The sequence below is a fragment of the Furipterus horrens genome, unplaced genomic scaffold (assembly GCF_987537825.1).
Source record: "Furipterus horrens unplaced genomic scaffold, mFurHor1.1.pri manual_scaffold_10, whole genome shotgun sequence".
NCBI classification, from domain to species: Eukaryota; Metazoa; Chordata; class Mammalia; order Chiroptera; family Furipteridae; genus Furipterus; species Furipterus horrens.
Genome location: NW_028327180.1, coordinates 56,049,622 through 56,073,336, shown reverse-complemented (window position 1 = coordinate 56,073,336; position 23,715 = coordinate 56,049,622). Strand labels below are relative to the sequence as shown.

General features: G+C 49.8%; 1 protein-coding gene and 1 long non-coding RNA gene across 5 annotated transcripts; one reads left to right on the top strand and one right to left on the bottom strand.

The window, feature by feature from the left end:
• Positions 1-128: 128 nt before the first annotated feature.
• TIMM44 (translocase of inner mitochondrial membrane 44) lies at positions 129-16,508 on the bottom strand. 4 transcript variants are annotated; one of them, XM_090290319.1, is made up of 13 exons: positions 16,425-16,508; positions 13,754-13,855; positions 11,212-11,382; positions 10,172-10,252; positions 9,311-9,439; positions 6,876-7,015; positions 6,486-6,571; positions 5,758-5,850; positions 5,530-5,654; positions 4,100-4,150; positions 1,727-1,816; positions 902-1,012; positions 129-680 (listed from the first exon to the last, which is right to left on the bottom strand). In XM_090290319.1, exons 1-13 carry the CDS (start codon positions 16,467-16,469, stop codon positions 297-299), a joined length of 1,608 nt encoding a protein of 535 aa, XP_090146445.1. In that variant the 5' UTR covers positions 16,470-16,508; the 3' UTR covers positions 129-296. The 4 variants fall into 4 exon arrangements, with proteins under 4 accessions (XP_090146445.1, XP_090146446.1, XP_090146447.1 ...); XM_090290321.1 differs by having other exon boundaries at positions 462-654; positions 16,425-16,484; XM_090290320.1 differs by lacking the exon at positions 11,212-11,382.
• A 117-nt stretch (positions 16,509-16,625) lies between these two features.
• LOC150000293 (uncharacterized) lies at positions 16,626-22,084 on the top strand. The gene is made up of 3 exons (XR_016513733.1): positions 16,626-17,540; positions 19,494-19,569; positions 20,683-22,084. It is a non-coding gene; the product is annotated as an uncharacterized LOC150000293 (long non-coding RNA).
• Positions 22,085-23,715: the final 1,631 nt, after the last annotated feature.

The following is a 23,715-nucleotide window of genomic DNA, read 5'->3' as shown; positions in this document are numbered from 1 at the left end:
GTCACTGGTCTCCTTTCTCCCAGAGGGGTACAGGACCCTGAGCAGACAAGGCGCCCTTCTAGGTCCAGTTCCTTCCCTGACTTGGCCCACTCAGCCACCCCCGTGACAGACTCCTCGGATCATCCAAGTTGCTTTATGTGCTTTGGTGTTTTATTATCACTTCCAAATCTCAGGCATACATACAGGATAATAAGGGCACTATTTTTTTTTTAAAACAGAGCTAAAACGGCTGGCTGATGTGGCCAGCGGGCCCCACCACCTCATCTCCAGAGACGTCTTGGCCTCTTGGCACTGTCTCACCTGTGTGCCTTGGTGACTTGCCTGCCAGCAGCCCCTGAGCAGCACTGTAGGGAGCAGCCCTCCACAGTCCCTGGCCCTTCCCCATCCGGCTGGTTCTGCAGCCACCATGGCGGAGAGTGGACCAAGCCGACAGCCTTGCGCCCAGAGGTCCACTGCCACAGGTGGACATCAGTCCCACTCTGTGCAGCTGCCCTGTGATGACACAGGCCAGAGCCCCCGTCAAGGCTGCCAGGCTCAGAGGACTTGCTCTGTGCTGGAAGCAGAGATGTCCAGGAGCCGCCAGGCCGCATATGGGTTGAGCTCCTCCTGGTCGCGGCACAGGGCCCACACGTACAGCATGCGCAGCACCTTGTCCTGCAAGGGTGGGGATGGGTATGGGCCTGGGGGCAGAGAGGTACAGCAGGGTGAAGCTGCCAGGGTGGTGTCGGGCTGTCAACCTGGGCCTGGGGTCCAGAGCAGAGGCTCAGACTTCTGCTTTGGTTAAGCTGGACAGGTCAGCCGCCTTCTGACCTCCAGCAGGCGTAACACAGACCCTGGGACTTCCCCACCCAGCTGGTCCTGGGCTGACCGCCTGCCCCGTCCAGCTCTCTCCCTCACTTACAGGGTCGCCCTCGACCACCTCGCCTTTGGGGTTCTTGATCACCATCACCAGCTGTGCGTGGAAGGTGACGATCAGCACGGGCCCCTGCTCCATCATTTTGCCCATGGCCAACTGTGGGGGGAGTCAACAGGGTGGGTGGGCCTCACTGAACAGTCCCCTGCTACTCCCCTTGATGTGGAGACCCCTGCTTCCAGGGATGCTGCCCGGAGGAGACCCCAGCACCCACCCTGGAGGAACCGAGGAGCCATTCCAACCAGCCCCCCACAGTTGCCACCTCCTGCTGGTCAGCTTCCGTGTAGGGATTTCCTAGGAGGCTGTTCCCTGCTCAAGTCCAGGCCCTCCACTACAAGATGGAGTCTGAACTGCTGAGAACCTATGTGGGCTCCCAACACCTGGGAAGCCTTGGTCCCCAGAATGGGACCACTTGGGGCCTCAGAACTTCAGAATGGGGCACCAGACACACTGGTGGGGGAGGGAAAGCTGGCACTGGCCTGCCTTCAGCCCCGAACAGGGAGGAAATCGGGGTGACTGTGGCAGAGCAAACTGTCAACAGCCTGAGCCATCCTCCCAAAACCCCGTCCATCCCAGTGAAGGTGCAGACACGCAGGCACACCACCACCCTGGGGAACCCCTGGGGACCCTATCACTTGCCTAAGACTATTCCAACCATAGGGCTATGGAAACTTCACTGCAATGGGCCTTGACGTCATTTAATCCAAGTGCCCACCTGTGCTGGAACTCCTCCAGGAATGGGGAGCTCACTCCTCATCAGTTCACCATCGCAGCCCCAGGGTCCACCCAGCCCACCCAGGAAGAGTTACTTACATCGACATTGTCAATGTCCAAGATACGGGAGTGGAACTGGAGGCCCAGCGCCTTGGCCTGCTGGATCGGGTGGGCCAGCTGGCTGTAGGTCTGCAACAAGAGGCCAACATGCCCATCTGAGGACCACTCAAGCCCAGGCCACACTGTGGCACCATGCCACAGGAGAGGGCTGGTGCACCCGCCATGCCTGCCTGCCCACCCTGGGCCGGTGCCGGCGTCCTGGGACACTCTTCCTGCAGGCAGCTCACCGGCGGAGTTTCCTGGTTTCAGCTCTTGCACCTTCCAGAAATGGGCCTGGTGCGTGGTGCGCTACGCCAGGAGCATGGGTCCAAGCACAGAGGCGGGGGCCACCCGTTTGCTGGCCCAGTCACATACTTCCTTCTCTTTATAAAGATGGCACATGTCAGGACTACCGAACGAGAGTGGCATTAATCAGCGAAGCAGGTAGCTCCCCTGGAAAGCCACTAGAAATGCACTTGCAGGGTGGAGTTGAGGCCTCTCTGGCTAATCTTAAATGTTCCCACATTTACCTCCCTCCAAGTCTTGGCAAAGAATCAAATGGTTTTTCTAGGATTTGCCCCAACCCATGGGTGGCTCTGAAACTAACTGCCTTCTTTTCATTGACTAGTCCCTTGTAGCTAGTTGACTGTCACATGCAGCCTGTTTTTCCTATGGGGATAGTGGTGCCCCAAAATGATACTTTCAATCCCTTCGTGCCTGTTCCCTGGACCAAAACACAGCCTCTGGGAGGTGTGCAGACTCATTATAGCTATAGGCAACCACGAAGGAAGACATTTCAATAGCATCTACTTTTATTGAAATAACTGATCCACCGAGATTAAAAAATGGTGCCCATCTTACTTCTTGTGAGGTTTCTTAAAGATAACACCTTATTTTTTAAAGATTTTATTTATTCATTTCTAGAGAGAGGGGAAAGGAAGGAGAAAGACAGGAGGAGAAAGACCAATGTGTGGTTGCCTCTCGCACACCCCCAACTGGGGACCGGGCCCACAACCCAGGCCTGTGCCCTGACTGGGAATCAAACCAGCAATTTTTCAGTTCCCAGGCTGATGCTCAATCCACTGAGCCACATCAGCCAGGGAATTAAAGGTGATATTTTTAAAAACACCTCTGTGAGCAGCTACAGTTTCAGCTGCGTTCCCAAGGGTACCAGCAGCAGCTCTCTGGCAAAAAAAATCCACCATGTCCTAAGGGCCCCAAAGTAAAAAAAAAAAACAACACAAAAAACATCTCATAACTGATGGCTGAGTTAGTTACTGCAGGGGAGTGTTTAAAAAGAAAATCTGACATCGCTGCTCTTTTAAAGTTGGTTGTGAGCTAGTACAGAGTAGGATCAGTCAAAAAAACCTCCGGGCTTCTTCATACAAAGAAATGGAAGTAGACACCCCATGAAGACACAGATCGGGGAGCAAGCAGGGTGGGGCGAAGTGGCCAGAGGAGACAGGAACCCTGAAAGGATGAGGCTATCAGTGTGCTCCTGGGGACACCTGACTAGCCTCCTCACAGCCCAGCACCGGGGGGGCCCTGGGACCCCAAGCTCTGATGCTGGGGGAGCACTGGGGCCTACTCAGGACCCATGGCTTCTCCCTGGGTGGGAAATTTATAAACATCTATTTTGATCTGTGTTTCGGAATCCTGAAGCAAGACCAGCTGATTAATTCATCTAGTGCTGTGTGTGTCCTGGAACACGGCTTGTGTGTTCACGCTGTACCCCACGAGACAGAGCCAACACTGCAACTGGCTCGGAAAAGGGAGGTTACGCAGGCCACTGGGGTCACCAAATGCTCTCTCCCCAGCACCCCTGGGCTCTGGGAAAACATCTAATGCCCCTCAGAATTACTCATTGTCCCTTCCGCCTCACCTGTGGGCCCCCAGCCCACACCCCAGGCCATCTGGCCATGGGTCTTGCTTTATGTCACTTGGGGCCACTTGAAACAGGGCAGACAGGCCATACTGAACCTCATCTCACTCAGAAGTCTCTCCCAGCATCCCTGTTCAACCCTATGAGCCTTCTTCACCAGAATCAGGACAGAGGAAGGGTCCTGATGACAAGGCAGGAGGCCCAGCCTGTCCTTTAGGCCAAGTGAAGGAGGGAAGAGCAGGCTGGAGTTTAGTCTGAAAGGACCAGCCACCTGGTCCCCAGTTAGTCCTGCAGGTTCCACTGTGACCAGTCCATGGCATGGGTGCACATAAGGGACAGAAGGATCTGTGCCCGCGAGCATGTCAGACATAAAAACCCCCTCTGACCAGGATGCCAGGTCCTGTCATGCCCTTTCCAGACCAGCCACCTGAGCAAATCTCTAAACTGTGATTTCTTTTTAGGCCTAAATAGAAAATAAAGAAAGTACTCACAGCTTCATAGCACCAGTCTTTGAGAATGTCAAGCTCTCCAGAAATCATGGCCTAAAAAAGGGAAAAACAAAAAAAAGTAAGCTTGGGCCTTCCCTCTGCAGACACCTCCCCTTCCTGCCCCGCCCGCAGGTCCTGGTTGAGGAAGGACGAGGGGCTTGAGGCAGGCTGTAGCAGAGGGGCCCCTGGGGGCAAAGCCCCTGTGTGTATGACCGTACGGTGGTCCAGGATGGCTCCCCAAGGGCCTGGTGGAAGAAGGTGGCAGCATGCCAGGCTGTCACCCTGGCAGGGACATTGAGCCAAGGAGGTGAGAAACTGCTTTCTGCCTCCCCTGGAGATGAAGCTTTGGATGGTGAGGCCCACGTGGGGATAGGAAGCCTCCTGTCAGTGAGGGCGGCCTGGACAAGGGGTGAGGGGCAGGGGGCAGAGGGGAAGTGGGAGTGCTTCCACAGGAACCTGGAGTCAGGGCTGGAACTGGGGAGCAACGGGGAGAAGCCCAGGGAGGGAAGAAGGGGGCCAGGTGACTGTGGGAAAGTATAGATAGGCTGAGTGCTAAGCTACCCTCAGCCTGGAAGAAACCGCCAAAGCTTGGGCTGGTGGTTTCAGGAATCACCCCATTCCCACCTCTGTCCAGCCCTGCCCAAAGGGACATGAACGGCCTGGGCAATCAGAGAAGGGAGAGGGGACCACATGGAGGCTGGTGGGAGGGAGGTGGCAGGCAAAGGGAACAACATTCCATAGGCTCGAGGGCTTTTCTTTTGTCCGACTAGGGGTCTCCTGAGGCTTTGGCCACGTCTTGGGGGCTTTGGTTGGGCAGAGAAAAGGTAGCTAGCTGGCTTTGGGCAGGGACTTCATGGAAGGTGCAACCTTGAGCAAGCTGCACTCTCCCCATTTCTGAGCCAAAAGGATGGGTAAGGGACCGGAAAATGGGATTCAGGATTCCCAGAGAGACCTGTGACTGAAGAGGCCCCTGCTGAAGCAGTGGCCCTGGTCCCGCCCCCTGGCCCGAGGGTCCCAGCCCTCCTCACGGCTGGCTGTTGGGCCAGCGGCCAGCCTCTCCCTGACTCATGAAAGGTGCTGGCATCTGGAAGGTAAGCACCTGAGCCCTGACACCCACGAGGGAATAGCTTCAGGCAGAGAACACGGGGGAAACAAGGGTTGGGAAGAGACTCAGTTCTAGAGGCAGGCGCACACCATAGGTCAGAGCTGCCATCACTGGGATTGGAGGTACCTCTCAGAGGCACTTCATAGACAAGGCCTGGGCATGGGGGAGCTCAGGCTCTGAAGGCTGTAGTCTCGTTTCTGCTGAGAAGACACCCACCCCTTGGCCAAACATCTCTGGAGGGGTGTTCAGTCTGGTCTTAATGTTGGTGGTGCTCCAGAGGCAGGGCAGTGAGGGCCCCAAGGACGGGCCTTCAGGGTTGGGCACCCACCTCCAGGATGTTGGGGATGATGTCATTCTCACACTGCCGCAGAAACTGCTCCTTGTCAAAGGCAGGGTCCACACGCAGGATCTCCGTGAGCACCTCCGACATCTCTGTCTTTGAGAACAAGCCCCCTGGAAGCAGCCAAGCCAGGAGTGGGTGTGGGGCGGGAAACCTACCCTACTGCTGGCTCAGGGGTGACTATGGGGCAGGACGGTCCTGAGGCCACCCACTCACCCAGCAAGTCTGTGACCTTGTCCGTCAGGGCTCGGGAGACTCGGATGAATGTGTTGTCACTCTCATCAAACTTCATCTTCATCTCGAAGAATCCTGCAGGAGATGGGCAGGGGGCAGGGCTCCTGTCTGGAAACACACCCCTCATCCGGGATTTCTGGGAGCTCCCTGTGGCCCCTGCATGACCACCCCAGACACAGGCTGGGTGAGATGACCTCTCTGAGCTTACTTTCTCAGCTGCGCACGGAGCCAGGCAGCCAACTGGCCCAGGGGCTGCAGAGCCCACTCAGCGGTGGGTCTTGGGGAGTGTGCAGACAAGGAAATACAGGCCTCTTGTGTGGTGCAGCCCTGCTCTGTCAGCACCTGGGAAGGCCCCGCCCCGGCGAAAGCAGAGGACGCCAGGACCCTGAGCAGGCTTCAGCTCTATCTGCACCAGGGTTCCTGGCCTCCCGTCCTCCCTCACAACGGAGCATCTCTCAGAATGCACAGCCACTGCACCTGGCCACCCTGCTGTGATCACTAGCTCTGGCAATGGTCAAGCTGGTGACCCAGCCCTGAGAGCCATGTCCCTGCCCAAGGGCCACTCACTGGTTAACCATGCAGAAATGAGTGGACCTCTCTGACCAGTCTCCTCCTCAGTAAAATGGGGCTCTGGCTTGTGCCCAGCACCTAAGGAGTGCTAAGTGTCATGGCCTTGCTGTCAGCCAAGTGTCGGTGACGTGAACACTCACGGTTGAACACCACATTGTTGTCCCTAAAGTCCTTCCACTGCTGGTACCACTTGGAGTCCTTGTGCAGCACGACCCCCAGGGCCTCCCTGGGAAAGACAGGGTGGCTGGTGAGCAGCAGCTGGGGGAGCCACTGGGTCCGAGCTCTGGCTGCACGGTGGGGGATGGGGGCAGCAGGACGGCCCAAGCTCAGGGGCCGAGGCCTGTTCTCGTCTCCGGCTTCCTGCCTCTTCTGTTCCCCTTCCCACCACCTGCTCTCCCTCAAATTCCCTTAAGAGTATCAGGGAACCTGAGACAGGAAACAAACTCAGTAACGGACATGGGCGGGGCTTTTGTGAGCCTGAGCCTGAAGGGGACACAGGGAGGGGAATCCAGAGCTGGCCTGATACCTACTCATTGGGCTCAAACACTTTCTCTTCCTTGAACTTCTCTCCAGCAAACTCCTTCCTTTTCCTGAGCCGTTCAGGCCTGCGGTAGGGCCCAGTCTGGCCCAGGACACTTTCGTCAATCTCCTTTTTCACCGACTCCACCCCCTGGAGGAAAGTAAAGCTCGGGGTGGGTACTAGGGACCTTCCTGAAACCCCCAGACCAGTGTCAACTGGTTTGATTGTGCCTAAAGTTATGGAGTGCCTGCTGTGAACCCCAACCTTGGGCCTGATGGCACCCTGGGGTCTTGCCTTCCCCAGATCTTTTGGTCAAGTGGCCCAGAGCAATCACCTGGCCTGGTGCAAGGCAACAACATGCCTGAGCCTTCGGGGAGATCCCAGTTCTGTCTGACTTCGCCCCCTCCCATCCAGGAACAGCAGACATACCTCCCCTGCCTCCAGATGACACTCAGATTCGAGGCCAACACGTCCCTCTCCCTGGAAACCCAACACCCTAAATTCTACCTCTGCCCCATGCTCCCTTTAGAGTGGACCCAGTCTGTGGGCCAATCCCCAAATCTCTGGAACCCATTTCCCTCCCCTTCACCCCAAGGGCAGCTGCATCAGGGCCTCCCGAGACACTCTCAGCCCTCCTGTGTGCTGCTGCCAGAGTCCAGAAAGAATGGCTGTGCCTCTTCCACACTCAATACAGGGGAACCTAATTTTACTGTGTTCACAGACACTGCTTTTTCATAATCTGAAGACCCTGCACCAGCAAAAAGATTATAACTTGCTGAGGGCTAAGAGGATGGTCAGCATTTTTTTAGCAAAGAAGTATTTTTTCTTTTTTTAGGTTTACTTACTTTTAGAGAGGAGAAGAGGGAGAAAGAGGAGAGAAACATCTATGTGTAAGAGAGATATATCGATGGTTCCCTCTTGCACACCCCAAGCTGGGGACCTGGTCTACAACCTAGGCATGTGCCCTGACTGGGAATCAAACCAGCAATCTTTTGATTCACAGGATGGAGCTCAGTGCATTGAGCCACACCCACCAGGGCTGAAGCACTTTTTAATTAAGGTATGAATATTGCGTTTTTAGACAGTGCTATTGCACACTTACAGACAGCATAGTGCAACATAACTTTTAAAAAAATCAGTACAGAAGTCTTTTTTTTTTTTTTTCACACTTATCATGCCATGAATTCACAGGGAATGGGTCCAGCAGCTCAGGCCCCTTTCCATTAGTTCTCACAAAGTGTACTTCTCTGGGTGGAGCAGGCTGATGCTTCAGTTGAACCCAGGTACCTTTCTCTTTGGCTTCCTTCCTTTTTCTGATCACTTTTCTTCACACATTTCAGATGCTATCTTGACTCTTAAGAGTGCTTAATATGTTCAATTCGTACATTAATTCTCTTGGCAAGAATTTTGCCCTGAACTTGATTACAACAATGCCCACCACGTGCTGGGTGACACGTAGACTCTTCCAGGTTTGCCATGGGAAACCCTGTGGGGCATTCCTTTTTGAACAGTGCCTATTCCCTTATGTCTACAATATCACCTTTCTTGTAGATTCGCATGTAAGTAGCCAAAGGAACAACTCCATGTTTTCTAAAAGGCCTAGAGAACATATAGCGGGTACCTTTCCTCTTTCTCTTTGTGCTAGTCATTTTGGTGAATTACTGAAAGATGGTGGTTCTGGCCAAAAAGAAGCTGCAACATTAACTTTTATGTGTACTGGGAAACCACAAAATTTCAGTGGCTGGCTTTATGGTGGTTCTTGTTTTAGTGCAATCGTCTGGAACTGAGCTGGCAGTACCTCCGAGGTCTGCCTGTACCCTTTCTTCAGCTCCTTGTCACTTTCTGGGAGAAACCTCAGGTCCTCTGAGTAGCTTGCAGGACCATGTCAATGGTCCCCACTTTCCCTACCAGGCTGCAGGGTGGACCCCAGGCTGGTGGTGCTGGCACCCTTTTGCAGGACCTGCTCCCTCTGCCTGCAGCTCCTTCCCTGTGTGCTCCTCTGTCATAAGTCACTCAGAAACTGCCTGTCTCCTTTCCTCTCCCCAAACCCTGTGAAGCAGGAACTTGGACTTTTTCTCCTGTGACTCCACTGGCTAGCAGAGGGCCTGCCATGTGGTGAGGTTCAACAAGCAGTACTGGGATGAATGCAGGACCTCATCACCCTCAGCGCAATAGATCTCTGGGTTATGGACCCAGGTGTTAGCAGCTGAGAATAGGCAAAAGGCCTCAGTGCATTAACCTGTAGCTCCCTAGGGGCTGTGACTTGCCCAAGATCACCTAGCCAGGAGGGGAGCAGGACCTGGCACCTCGAGTGGGCCCTCCTCATCAGTCCCACTACGCCCTTCCATGCAGCCCCTGTGCAGCCAGTGCTCTCTGTGATTGAACTCTGAGGTGCAACCTCTGCTCTCAGCTCCAGAGCGTCCTCGGCCCCAGCATCTAACTCACCTGGGAGAGAGCTTTGAAGGCCCCACCCTTGGACATGGACTCAGCTGACTGCTTGGCGGTCTTGGCTGCTTCTTCTACACCCTCCTTGATTTTCCGGCCGAGGTCGCTTTTACTGACTTCGTCAAGACTCTACTGAGACAGAAAAGGGAGGGGGGTCAGCCCAGTGTCCCTCAGGGACTCACAGGAGCTCCACTGGAATTAAGGCCAGTCCTTGGCCTCTAAAGGGTGGGTGGGAACTGGTACTCTGAACTCATCTGGCTCCCGAGGCCCCAAGGCTCAGGCACGCACATTTGAGAACCCTGCCTACAATTTCTGGAGTGCTGGACCCTGGGTCAACTGGCCTTTCCCATAATGGGAAGGAGCCCAGGGTCTTCACAAGATGCCGCAGAGGCAGCAGCCCAGGAGAGGAGGTAAGAGAGGGGAGGTGGGCGCAGGACTGGGTCCAGACTCTGCAGAGACCTGCCCCACTTCTCCTGCCCAAAGAATGGAGGCAACAAGAGATCCCTCACACCATCCGGGGGGGGGGGGGGCTCACTCCCACATCTACCCCCTCCTGGGGCGAACCATCTCTACCTCTTCTATTTGCAGGCAAGCAGGAAACCCTCATTTTATCCCAGTGTCCTGGCTGCTGACCGCCTGTTTCTAACTCATGCAGGAAACTACCCTGCAGCTGGGCCAGGCTGACTCCCCTCCTCCCTGAGCGGTGCTGTGTAGTCAGACTTGGGACGCCGCCAGGCCTCCCTGCCCCCGACCCATGCCTGCTCATCCAGGGCTGCCAGCACGCCATCCTCCTGAGAGGTGAGGCACAGGCGGGCCCTGTGAGCTGTGGTCAGAAAACTGAGGGGACCCAGAGGCCATTACCTCCTTCACAGTGCCAGTGATAGCCCCCAACTTCTTCTTGATGACCTCGCTTGTCCGCACAGTTTCGGATTCAATGGTTTTCTATAGTAAAGGATGTCGGTTTCTTTTGTTACTGTACAGTAGTTACCAGATAGCCAAAGGCCCAAAGAAGCATTTTCTCAGGAGCCCCTTCCTCCTCAAACACCCCTGAACCCTGTCTCCCTCTTCCCCACCCCAAGGGCTCCACTGCCTGGTCTGTGGGTTTCACCAGCTAAAGGACAACTGGGACCCTCCTGAGCACAGGCACCCTGGGCCCTGCATCTCTCACTGATTGGCAGGGGGTGGTCTTGCCTGTTAGCTCATCAGCATTCTCCTGCCCTCCTTTGCCCCTCACCCAGCCACCAGCCACTGCTGCGTCCCCCACACCCAGCCATCCCACCCAACCTCAGCCTGCTTGGCCCCCAAAGGACCCCTCAACCCACACTCTCCTTAATGAAAAGGGTGAGGCCCCCTTGGGTGGAATCCCCATCATAGCCGGTCACATCCATGTGTGAGGCTTGGGGACCTTTGGAGGGAACAAGGCTTGCACACAGCCTGGGAGGGGAGCCGAGAGAACAAAACGAAGGAACCTGGGACAGTGCGTGTGGCCCCATTCACAGTGGCAGTGGTCATCAGCAATGACACCAGCATCCACTTCACCCAAAGGACCACAACTGGGAGGCTTTTAGGAGCAGCCCACCTTGACACCTGTGCTCAAGGGGGCACAGGCACCTGTGGGGACTCACATGCTGACCCAGCAGGCAGGGAGGGCTCTAGGGCCCTGCGTTTCTCACAGGCTGCCAGGAGCCTTGCTGCTGCGGCACAGAGGACGCCACCCTGTCTCACTGCAGAACTGGAAAGCTGGGCCCTCGGTGGCTGCCATCAGTGAGGTGAGCTCTCCGCCTCACAAGCCGCTGCTCCCCCATCGCACCAGCACTGAGCTCTGCGCTGCCTGGGACCAGGGAGATCCCGGCTCTGAAAGCAAGTGCCCGGCAAGGGAGACATGAAGCAAAGGGACTCACATATTTCTTTCTGGCTTCCTGGAGTGCATCTGACTCTTCCAACTTCCGGGCCTCATCTCGAAATTTTTTTATACTTTCTTTCATTTCTTTGTTTTTGGCTAATTCTTGCTTGATATTATCTAGCAAGCCCGAGAGAAAGCCTTTTCTGTTTCCAGAAGAATAGGATTTGGACTGGAAAGGTGTAAAAGGAATAAAGGATTTTTAATTTTTCTCCTGTTTCTACAGGTTTAACAATAAATGATACAAGACAAATTTAAAAAATAACAGGTGATAAACTGTGAGACATCCAGATAACAAAGTATATTATTCAGCACTAAAAATAAATGAGCTATTAACTCATGATAAGACATGGAAGAACCCTAAAAGCATGTCATTAAGTGAAAGAAACCTGCCTGATTCCAACTCTATGAAGTTCTGAAAAAGGCAAAACTGTGGAGACAGTAGAAGGACCAGTGGTTGCCAGAGGTTGGGGTCTGGGATAAACAAGCAGAACACAGGATTACTAGGGCAACTATACTGTATAATATTATAGTGGTGGGATACATCATTATATTTGTCAAAATCCACAGAATGTGCAACACAGAGAGTGAGCCTAATGTAATCTATGGACTTCAGTTAATAATAGTGTATCCATGTTGGCTCATCAGCTGTAACAAATGTCTTGCTATCTGATGCAAGACGTAGATAATAGGGAAACTGTGTGCTGAGGGGGAGAGGAGATATATGGCAACTCTGTACTTTCTGCTCAGTTTTTCTGTAAATCTAAAACTGTTACAAAAAAAAAAAAAAATCTATTAAAAACAAAATAAAATACCAGACTCCTTTTCCAACAGAGGAAACACTCTATAAGAAGCAAGTGCAGCTTGGAATCTTCATGGAGATTCAAACATGCTCACGCAAGGCCAAGGCCAGCACCAAAGGGGCCCTTGCCCCAGGACTGGAGTTGAAAGGACTCCGTGGCCCCTCATCCCAAAGAAGCTAGCACAGGGTCTTGCCCCTGGGCTTTTGGGGCCAGGTGACTTCATTTGGGACCACTACCAAGTCCCCAGTTCAGATTTACATGTCATCCAATGGCCTGGGAACTGGTCCAAACCTCTTTCTCTTAGCCAACAGGATCACAGTCACAGAGCTCAGGCTGAGAGTTCTCCTCCACCAGAAAACCCAACACACCCAGTGGCCAGGCGTTAAGAGACCAGGAAGAGGCCTTGCTCCAGGCACAAGCGAAGTGTTGTATGCTGCTCAAGACATGGGCTTTGGCCGGTTAGCTCAGCTGGTTAGTGTCATCCCAATACATCATAGTGGCAGAGGTTGCAGGTTCCATTCCCCAGTCAGTGCATAGCATAAATAAGCTGAACAACAAATCAAAATTTCTTTCTCTTTCTCTCTCTCTCTCCCCCTTCTTTTCTCTAAAATCAATTAAAAAAAGAAAGAAAAAAAGACACAGGCTTCGGGGTCAGACAGAGCCAGGTTTAGATCCCTGCTTTGACACCTATGTAACTAAGAGCAAGAGAATGTGTCACGAGTGACCGTGAGTGAGTTGAGTCATGGTGAAGTGGCTTATGTGCTCAGCTGCACCCACCACTCCCCACAATGTGCTGGGTGCACTGCCATGGCTGGGGGCCAACTTTACTGATTTCAAGAGTGACTACTGTCTCACCTGTCAAGTCCCAGGGAAAGTTTCGAGAAGCCCAGGGTCTACTCCACAAGAGGGACAGCCAGGCCTGCTACCAGGCTGCCAGCTTGTCTAGATGCACCCTAATTGGACTTTCTCGCCAGGGGATTCCAAGTTCTAAGAATATTAGGGACCAAGCCACCCTTGCAGCAGCTTTGCCATTCATTCTGGGGCTACAAACTGTGGGTGGGTGATTGGGACTGGACAATGAAGGGGATGGGCCACAGAGCCTGTCCCAGGCCTGTAACAGCCCCAGGAGAGGATCTGGAAGATAAAGCCTGGGTGAGGCAGGCAGGCAGGCACAAGTACCTGCTGCATCCATGGAAACAGCTAAGCTGAGGCTGGAAAGGAAGCGTGATGTAGACAGGGCTTTCCTCCTGCAATGCTAAGGCAATAACAGAAGCACGGGTAGAGGAGTGACAGGGAGGGCAAAGTGCTAGAAAATGCTTCCTTTTGGGAACAACACAAAGTCTGGGAAGATGTAGCCTGGGGAAGCTGAGCCCCAGAACAGGATGGGTAAATCTGCTCAAATGCTTACAGAGCTGTCACCTAGAAAAGGGAACAGCCTTGCTCAATGAAGGATTCACTGGTTGAATACACAAGGATACCTATCTAGTCATCAGAGATGATACAACATGCTACTCTGTGAGGCAGGGTTCCTATCCCTAACCATGCCAAGCACTCCTGGGGATACAGAGAGGGCCAGGCACACTAGGCTCTGAGACTCTGAAAGCCTTGGATATAGAATGCCTGCCAATCAGATGCCACTGGCAGTATGGGCAACATTCTGCAGCCCTCCCTCCTGTTAACTAGTTCTGATTTTTCAGGCCTCCCACTTCTGTCCACTTCCTTGTGCCCTGAGTTACTCACCAGGGGCAGCTCTCCATCTGGCCGGCGTATCTGATAGGTACTGCAGGGTAGGGGCACTAGGTTGTGGCTGGACAGAAACTGGACTCCACTGCCAAGGCATCTCTAATTGGAGGAGAAAAGAAAAAGATCCATTCAGGTAAGAGGGTGAATAGGAAGTAAGGAGGCCACACTGAAAAACAGGAGTCAGGTGTTCGCAGCTGCTGTCGCGCTCTAACGCCACCGCCTCTTTCAGTTCCAGCTGAAGAAAAAGGGGGTAAGTAAGGAGGTCTCTGTACCATGGCTCTTCCATAGCAGACTGCCCGCAAATCGATCAGTGGTAAAGCACCAAGGAGGCAACTGGCTACCAAAGCTGGTCACAAGAGTGCATCCTCTACTGAAGGGGTGAAGAAATCTCATCATTACAAGCCTGGTACTGTGGCAATTCATGAAATTAGACATTATCAGAAGCCCACTGAACTTTTGATTTGCAAACTTTCCTTCCAGCGGCTGGTTTGAGAAATTGCTCAGGACTTCAAAACAGATCTGTGCTTCCTGAGTGCAGCTTCTGGTGCTTTACAGGAAGCAAGTGAGGCCCATCTGGTTGGCCTTTTTGAAGACATCAATCTGTGCTATTCATGCCAAACATGAAACAATTATGCCAAGACATCTACCTAGCATGCTGCATACATGTAGAACGTACATAAAAATCCACTACGATGGGAAACATTTGTCTTAAAAAAAAAAAAAAAATTTCCCTTCTTCCTGTTATTGTTAGTTCCGAACATTTAATTTTTTCCCCCCATGGGGTCAAAAGATACTATGATTGCAAATGGAAAACAGGGCACAGAAATCAGGTATTGGCAGTTTTTCCATTTTCATTTGTGTGTGAATTTTTAAAATATAAATGCAGGGACATAAAGCATTAATGCAAGTCAAGATGTTTCAGTGAAAAAGTTTCAGGAGTTCAATCTTATAACAATATAATTAAACCTGTTAAATTTTTCTGTACATTGTCAGCATTTGGATTTTTTTAAAAAACAAGTAAATTTATTATTGATGGCAAAAAAAAAAAGGAGTCGCCTGACACTCATTTGCCAGTTTTTACCACATGCCTATTGCTTGCTGAACACTCTATAATCTTCTCAATTCCCAAGAGGCCAGTGGAATCTGGTGGAAAGAGAAAACACTAGATCTTCACCTCCAGGGCCCATATCTATCCTTCTGCCTCTGAACTCAGGGGAAACAAGATGGGTCCCAGGAAATGCCAACCTATGGTGGAATAAGGCTAAATCCCCAATTTATTCCCTTGGTCTGAAAATGGGCAGGCTGAGCCTCCATACCCCGTGGCAAGCAGTCTTGTCTCATAAGCCCACCCCACCCCACTTCTGCTGGCCTTGAAAGACCAGAGACTTGGGCATTAAGAGGTAAACACTGATAACTTATTGTACCAGGCACAATCTTGGAATAAACCTACCATATCCTGGTCCAGGGTCAGGCTGTAAGCACGGCAACTTGGGCAAAGATGCTGCTAACCTCATGTGAAAAGTATTTCTTCTTTTACCAAATAATTAACTTAAGCTCCATGAGAGAAGGGCCTGTGCTGGTCTGTTCAATGCTGCATCCCAGCAGCCAGCACGGAGCCAGGAGGGTCAATGACCTGAGAGAACCAGCCTTTCATTTCCATACTACCTGGGCCTTTCCTCTCCCTGTTTCACACCTTAGGCAACATCCCAAACTTAAACAGATGCCATCATTTCCTATAGCTATTCTATAGAATTAACTCTTGGTAGTTTAAAATAACTTGTTTTACTTCTCTGTACGCCTTCACTCGTCGATCCTGGAGCCACTGATTTCAAGAGAATGAAATAGAACATGATGACTGTCTAACTTGGGAGCGAAATCCCATAACAGGACTGAACCGGAGGCTGGTTCCCTCCAACACATGCAAATTCAACCTCTAAACGCTGAATCAAAGGACAACAGCCAAGAAAAAAAATCAGTCCAGAGTCAAAAACAACTCCTTTCTCCCAGCACTTGAATGACAACGAAATCTTTTCTTTCCTCCAGAATCTGCCTATGGAGTCGCCCTGAGCTTTGCTTTGGACGGGCTCAGCCACCCACTAGCTCCGAGACGGTGGACAGGCTGCTTAACTAGGCTGTTCCGTTTCCTAACCTGTGAGAGAGCGAGAAGCAACAGCAACACAAAGTATTACTTTTTGAGTGAACTTCACACGCCCTAACTCGCATCGCAAACCTGAGAGAAAGTTCTTAGCTAGGGCAAGAGTTACCTCTCACGGACGGATAAGAGAGGCAATGCAGGAAATGCTCTCGGTAGAGGACCTGGCATATAAACGGCGAGCCATAACTGTCATGGTTTTTTGCCTTCTCGCTCCTTTTTCCTTCACTAGGCGACAACCCAGTGGGGTCTGACCAGGAGGCGAAGGGCAGCGGTCCGGTCGCGCCAAATCTCACACAACAGCGCCTCCGCCCGGCACGCTTGGCGCCCGCATTCAGGCCTCCCTCCAGACCCCCTTTCCCGGCCTCGGCTGACCAAACGACCCAATCTCAAGCCTCTCGCCGAGACCAGGGAAGGGCCGAGGGGGCCAGCGGCCTGCGGAGATGGAGTCCATGGAGGTCGTCGGCCGAGAGCTCCCTAAGGCCGGCCTCCCCACACCGCCACGGATCCACTCACCCGCGGGCAACAACACCAGCCTCTCCGCAGCGCTGCCGCCGCCATATTGGAAGATCCCGTGTGACCTTATTCCCGCGCGGTTTGATGGCGTCATCCGTCGCGTCTGCCTGAAACGCCGGAGCCCTGAGAAAAGCGGGACCTGGGGGCGGGGTTAAGGAAGAAAAGCCTCCTATTGGGCATAACTGCAAAGAAAGGTGGGCCTTGGAGAGAGGTCTCCGGTAGGGGCGAGGCCTAATGGGGCCGAAGAATCCTGGCGATCTAGGCGTCTGACAGGACAGGATTTGGAAAGAGCGAGACCTGTAACGGGAAGTGATCCGGAGGGCGGGAACTCCTGTGGCTGAATAAGACTACAAAGGGGCGGAGCCTGAGGGCTGGGATTCCGTAGTGAGCGGTGATTTCCCCGAAGAGCGCGCGGGGCTCCGGTGGCCGAAAGGAGGGGTAGACAGAACGACCCACCGCAACAACGGATTCAGTTGGATTCTACCGATGGACTGACCGACCAGTGAACCATCCTGATAGTGACCAACTCCAAGGACTAGTTGACTCACAGTAACTGCCAAACGAGTAATTGAGTTGCTCCCAAAGCAAGAGCGAATGAGCCCACTTTTGTATAGCGCGTTGGGAAGGCTCCTGATGGTTTTGGAAGGGGAGGCCGAGCCCAGGCTGGTGTGGGTCATCCCTCCCTCCATCGATTCAGTGTGAATTGACACACCTTGCCCTAAAGAAGCTTAGGCCTCTGTTCTGTCAGCACCCAACTACTACTTGGGGGAGTTCATGTATGCTGCATTTGCCCTACTTTAGTCTTTTGCATTATTAAGTTGGGATAAGGCCTATGGGACTTGAAAGGAAATGAACATACACTCCTCTGCGTTCGCTATCCTTTTGGAGCTCCGCCTCGAGGTTGAAGCAAGGGATGCGGGCTCCACTGGCTTTGAAATGTCTTCACTCCAAGAGAAGCAAACTAGCTGAGAAGTCTGGGCTTCTTAGTTGTAGTCGGGACCATGGAGTTGGACAAGGGCACCCAAGGAGAATGTGTCAAACTGGCATATCAAAGGGTCAAAGGTAAAGTGGAAGAAGAGGAGCCCTTAAAGGAAACAGGGCAGGACTGGTCAACAGGTAGGAAGAGAACCTGGAGGACCTTGGAGAAGGTGGGTGGAGTAAGCAGTGCTGAATGCTGCAGAGAACTCAGGCAAGGCAGGCCAGGCCAGAGCTGTATCCATTATCATTAATTTTACAACATGGAGGCAGAGAAGGATTAAGGCCCCGGGCGCAGAAGAAAATATTGGTCCCCTTAAAAAAAAGAGAGAGACAGGGAAAATAAAAATACATGTTAACCACATTTTATGCAGCGTAATTATGAAACCAAACTTGGTGTCATTAGAAAAAAGTGTAAAGTTGGGGTTTTCGGGGCCCTTCAGAAGTCGGAGCCTGGGGCGCCCGCCGTTAAATCTGCCTCTGTATGGAGGTCCTTGGGGAGGTGAGAAGAGGGTTTTGGTTGAAACATGGCTGTGGAAGCCAGGATTCAGTGGGTTGAGTTTTTTTTTTTTTTTTTTTAAGGTTTTATTTATTTATTTTCAGAGGGATGGGGAGGGAGGGAGAAAGAGAGGGAGAGAAACGTCGATTGGTTGCCTCTTGCATGCCCCAAACTGGGGGCCTGGCCCGCAACTCAGGCATGTGCCCTGACTGGAATCCAAACCGGTGACCTTTTAGTTTACAAAAAGGAGCTCAATCCAGTGTGCCACACCAGCCAGGGCAGAAAAAAAAATTTTTTTTTTATAGTGTTGTGCTGGAGCCAGTGTATCCTGGCTGGCAAGAGCCAAGTGTCAAATTTTTATAAATTGCAGGGCTAGTTGCTAAACACAGTCATTATTTAAAAATTGAAAGAACTTACATGCATGGCCCATGGACATAAACTAAGGGGGTGGAGACTGCTGGAGGGAAGGGGGATAGTGGAAGGAGGGGAGCAAAGGGAAAAAAAATTCGGACAATTATTACAGGATAATCAATAAAATAGCCCTGGCTGATGTAGTTCAGTGGATTGAGCGCAGGCCTATGAACCAAAGGGTCGCCGATTCAGTTCCCAGTCAGGGCACATGCCTGGGTTGTGGGCCAGGTCACCAGTTGGGGGTGTATGAAAAGCAACCAATTAATGTTTCTCTCCCTCTGTTTCTCCCTCCCTTCGCTCTCTGAAAATAAGTAAAATCTTTTTAAAAAATTGATTGTATACACTTATGATCAAATGGATTATATTAAGAAGACAAAGGTAATAAATACTCAAAACTCAACACTTCTGCCCTGGCTGGTGTGGCTCAGTGGATTGAGCAGGGCCTGTGAATGGAAGGGTTGCAGGTTCGATTCCCAGTCAGGGCACATATCTGGGTTGTGGGCCAGTTCCCTGGCTGGGGGCATGTGAGAGACAACCAATCTCTCACACAACAATGTTTCTCTCCCTCTCTGTCTCCCTCCCTTCCCCTCTCTCTAAAAATAAAGAAATAAAATCTTAAGAAAACTCAACACTTCCTAATTATTTTGCTACATGTTACTATATACGCTGCTGAGGTTATGTACATCCATCCGTCACATCTGTAGGCTGGGAACACTATATGATGTGTGCCGCTGCTCTGCTTACCAATTCTGTGTCTAATGATGCCACATTAGTAATTTGAAATTGGCCATGGTGGGAGTGCTTACACCATAGAAATTGACAAAGCTTTTTGGTTAGTTCTGAGGGCCGGTTATTAAACATTTAATCGGCACATGGAATCTTTGCTGTGAGTACTATGTGAAACGGTAACAGCTTGAGAAACCTGTGGAGGAGTGAGAGTGGTTTCTTTTTCCCACCTCTTTATTTTGAAAAATTTCAAAGCTACAGAGAATTTACAAGAATAGTATAATTAACATTCATACAACCTTAACCTAGCCACACTTGTTTTTAACATTCTGTATTATACATCTATGTACATATACAAATATTTTTATACAAATATACACAGATGGTTCCCAATTTTGATGGTTAAACTTACGATTTTTCGACTTTATGGTAGTGCACATGCTATACGCATATTTCAGGTTTTGAATTTGGATCTTCAACTGGCCTAGCAATATGCAGCAGCAGCGAGATGATTTTGCCTGACCAGAGGCTAATGTAAGTGTTCTGGGCATGGTCACAGTGGGCTGGGCTAAGCTGTGATGTTAGATTGGTTAGGTGTATGAAATGCATTTTCGACTTAAAACAGTTAATTTATGATGGAATTATCAGGACACAACTCCACTGTAAATCGAGAAATATCTGTACAAAAAATGTTTGTTTGCTAAACCACTTGGAAGAATTGCAGACATCATGATGCTTCCCTACAATATTTAAGCATGTATCACCTAAGGGCGTCCTCTACAAGACCACAGTGCCCTTCTCACCCCAAGGCAGTTATTATCGTTGATTAAATAATTCAAATTCAATCAGATAAAACTCTATGTTATCCTTTCCCCAATTTTCTCTTTACAGCTCTTAAACCAAAATCTAGAGTTCAGTCAAGTTTCACTTATTACATTTAGTTGTCATGTCTCTTTCAGTTTCCTTTAATCTAGAAAACTACTCAATTTTGGGGAGAGGATGGGGAATCTGGCATGGCTGATGATTTTGAAGTTCTGTTGTCTTGTAAAAATGTCCCAGATTCTGAAGCTGATTGGCACAACATGATTAGTTTCAAATTTTGCCAGAAATATTCCATGAGTGATATTCAACAGGTATAAAGTTTCAGACATACAAGATGAATCAGCCCTAGAGCACTGTTGTGCAACATAATGCCTATAGTAAACAACACTGTATTGTGCACTTAAAGTTTTGTTAAGAGGGTAGATCTTGTGTTAGGTTTGCTTTACCCTTCCCCTCCCCCCAATAAAATCCCAAGAAACAAAGGAATAGGAAGAAACGTTGGAGGTGATAGATATCTTTATTACTTTGATTATGGCATATGTCCAAATTCATCAAATTGTATGCATTGAAATGTATACATTAAATTGTACACAATAGTATATATTAAATACATTAAGTGTGCATACAAATGTATTAAATGTAGGTTTTGTATATCAATTATAAACCTCACATGGTGGAAGAAGCAAGGGATTGTGGACACTTGGCACACTTAAAAAAAAAGATTTTATTTATTTTTAAAGACAGGGGATGGGAAGGAGAAAGAGAGGGAGAGAAATACCGATGTGCGAGGGAAATATCCATCAGTTGCCTCTTGTGTGCCCCCAGGCGTGTGCCCGAACTAGGAATTGAACCAGTGACCTTTCGGTTTGCGGGAGGACGCCCAGCCTACTGAGCCACACCAATTAGAGCTTTGAGGCACTTTTAGAAGAGGCATCCAGAAAATGTAATGGCTTAAAATGAGTATGTGTGTTCTCATACTTCTGTGTGTAGGAACCTGAGTGCCATCCATCTGGTCCTCTGGCTCAGGGTGTCCTACAAGTTTGGAATCAAGGTGTTGGGTGGCACTGTAATCTTCTCAAGGCCCAACTGGGGCAACTTCTGCTCCAAGATCAGTCATGTAGTTATTGGCATGATTCAGTTCCTTGCCAGCTGTTGGACGAAGGGCCTCAGTTTCTCATTGACATTGTGGCCTCCTCATTTCTTTGCCACATGGGCATACAGCAGCTTCGAACATGGCAGCTGGCTTCCATTGAGTGTGCCAGAGGGGGGCCAGCAAGACAGAGTCAGAATTTTCTGTGATCTGATCTTGGATGTGACAACCCATCACAATTGTTGTATTTTGTTAGTTAAAATGGACTCACTAGGTCCTGCGTACTCTCAAGGGGACAGTATCAGACAAGAGCATGACTATAGGAGGGCTGCCCCCCAACCCACACTCTTCGTAAGTGTTAGAGTGACTTGATTAGATGGCCTGGGGCTTGCGAGACTCGGGACTCAGGGATAACTCCAGCTTTATTTGTTATACTTGTGCCATAAAGAACCTGGGACCTGGACAGTTTCTTTTTGTGCTTAGAAGTTCATTTCTTAGCCTGTGTTATCATTTTTTGCTACTGTTTCTTGAAAAGTTGAAGAAGAGCCTCACATCACCCAAGATTAGTCATGTCAATGGCGTGTAATCCTATTAAGATGTGATGTGATGAGAAAAGCCCTTCACCTGTGGGATCTCCCTCTCAAAACCCACCACCCCAGTCTAAATGTGAGCAGAACCTCAGACAGGTCCCAGCTAACAGGGATTCTGTAAAATCCCTGACCAGTCCTAGTCCTCCTCCTTGGTATCAGGGTCATCAAAAACGAAGAAAGCCGGAGAGGTTGTCTCAGTGAAGAGGAGCCAAAGGAGACATCATGTCAACATGTCATGTGAGGTTCTGGGGCACATAAAAAACACTAGGGAAATTTTTAGAAAATCTGATTAAATTATTTACTTAATGATAATGTATCCTTATTGGTTTGTTGATTGTAACAAAATCCTGTACTAATCTAAGATGTTATAAACAGAGGAAATGGCTTGGAGTATATGTGAACTTTGTACCACCTTTGTAACTTTTCTGTAAATCTAACTATTCTAAAGTAGAATGCTTATTTTTTAAAGGCCTACTTATTGTTTGTAAGGTATAAACTTTGGTATATAGAGTAATTATTTCATTAATTATAACATTCACATCCTCTGTCACGATTTTTTATGAATAGATGCATAAGTTTAATTTAGTCATCTTACTAAACAGTACCTCAATATAGGCATTAATGTAAAAAACAATTAGTGACCATTCTTTTTTAAATATAAAACTTTATTTATTTTTATCGTTGTCCTATTACAGTTGTCCCAACTTTCCCCCTTTGCTCTACCCTGCCCTGCCCACCCCCTAAAACTTTATTTTTTAGGACAGTTTTAGGTTCACAGCAAAATTGAACATAAAGTACAAAGATTTCCAATAGGTCCCTGCCTCCTTAACAGCCTCCCCCACTATCAGCATGGCACCAGGGTGGTGCATTTGTTATAATGGGTGACCCTACGTTGGCACGTCATTACCACCCAAGTCCATAGTTTACATTAGGGTCACCCTCGGTGTTGCACTCTTCTATGAGGTTTGACTACCGTTTAATGACATAGCCATCAGAGAGAGTAATTTCAGTGCCCCAAAAATCCTCTGTGTTCTGCTTGTTCATCCCTCTCTACCACACAAACCCTGGCAACCACTGATCTTTTCACTGTCTCCAGTGCCTTTTCCAGAATGTCACAGAGTTGGAACCATACAGTATGCAGTGTTTTCAGACTGGCTTCTTTCACTTAGTAACATGCATTTAAGTTTCTTCTATGTTTTTTCATGGCTGATAGCTCATTTCTTTTTAGCACTAAATAGTACTCCATTGTCTGGATGTTCCAAAATTTATTTATCCATTCACCTGTTGGAGGACATCTAGCTTGCTTCCAAGTTTTGGTAATTATGAATAAAGCTGCTATAAGCATCCACGTGCAGGTTTTTGTGTGAGTTTTCACTTCATTTGGATAAGTACCAAGGAGTGCAACTGCTGAATCAATTGTTTCTTTTTTATACACTCAGTGTGCCATAGGATAATATTCAGTTCTCACTGTAATTATGTTTCTGTCAATTTCATCTATTCCTAACATTTTTTTTATTTGGTTATTAAATTTTATGAAGCATATGGGTTTAATAAGGCCAGGTCTCTTAAGTTTATTGTAATGTTTATCATTAAGTAAACAGGATCTTCTTCTTTTTGACCAAAATGATATATTTTTCTAGTAGTAATATTTCCACCCAAATATGTTATCATAAAACAGTCAGTTGGAGTGCCAGGGAGTCTTCCCCCATTGGCCAAGATGGTGGCAAGGGGAGGTTCTTAACACTGTATGAGCCAAAAGTTAGCATGATAATTGGATAGGGAAAAGCCCTCCTCCCATTTCCAATACCAGATTGCAGATGCGACCAGGGGAAGGCTGGCATGTGTGCCATAGAAGTCAAAATGGCACAGGGGAGGCGCTGGACAAAGAGGCCTGTCAGTCTAGCCTGGGGAGAGAAGGGATTGGTTGGGAGGTGGACCCACCGAAAGCATGCAAAAGTTTGAGAAGTTTGGTCATTTTGAGAAAGCACCTGGTACATACATCCCACACCCAAGTTATATAATCTCAGAGGAACAAAGAAGCTCACTCCCTTGCTCATGACCTGGCCTCACACGGTGCACTCTCTATGGGCAATGTGGCCTTAGCAGCCATGTGGCCCATGGCCTCCAGCAGGGAGCCTCTCTCTCTTGCCCACCGGGTGATGCTCTCGCCCCTGTGTT

Bases quoted from the DNA above. Each gene is read 5' to 3' on its own strand.
- TIMM44 (XM_090290319.1), bottom strand. From the start codon at position 16,469: ATGGCGGCGGCAGCGCTGCGGAGAGGCTGGTGTTGTTGCCCGCGG. The intron at 4,151-5,529 runs GTGGGTGCCCAA...TCCCTTTTTTAG, and splicing joins TCATCCCCAACATCCTGGAG to GCCATGATTTCTGGAGAGCT. The intron at 1,013-1,726 runs GTAAGTAACTCT...CTCCCCCCACAG, and splicing joins TGGACATTGACAATGTCGAT to TTGGCCATGGGCAAAATGAT.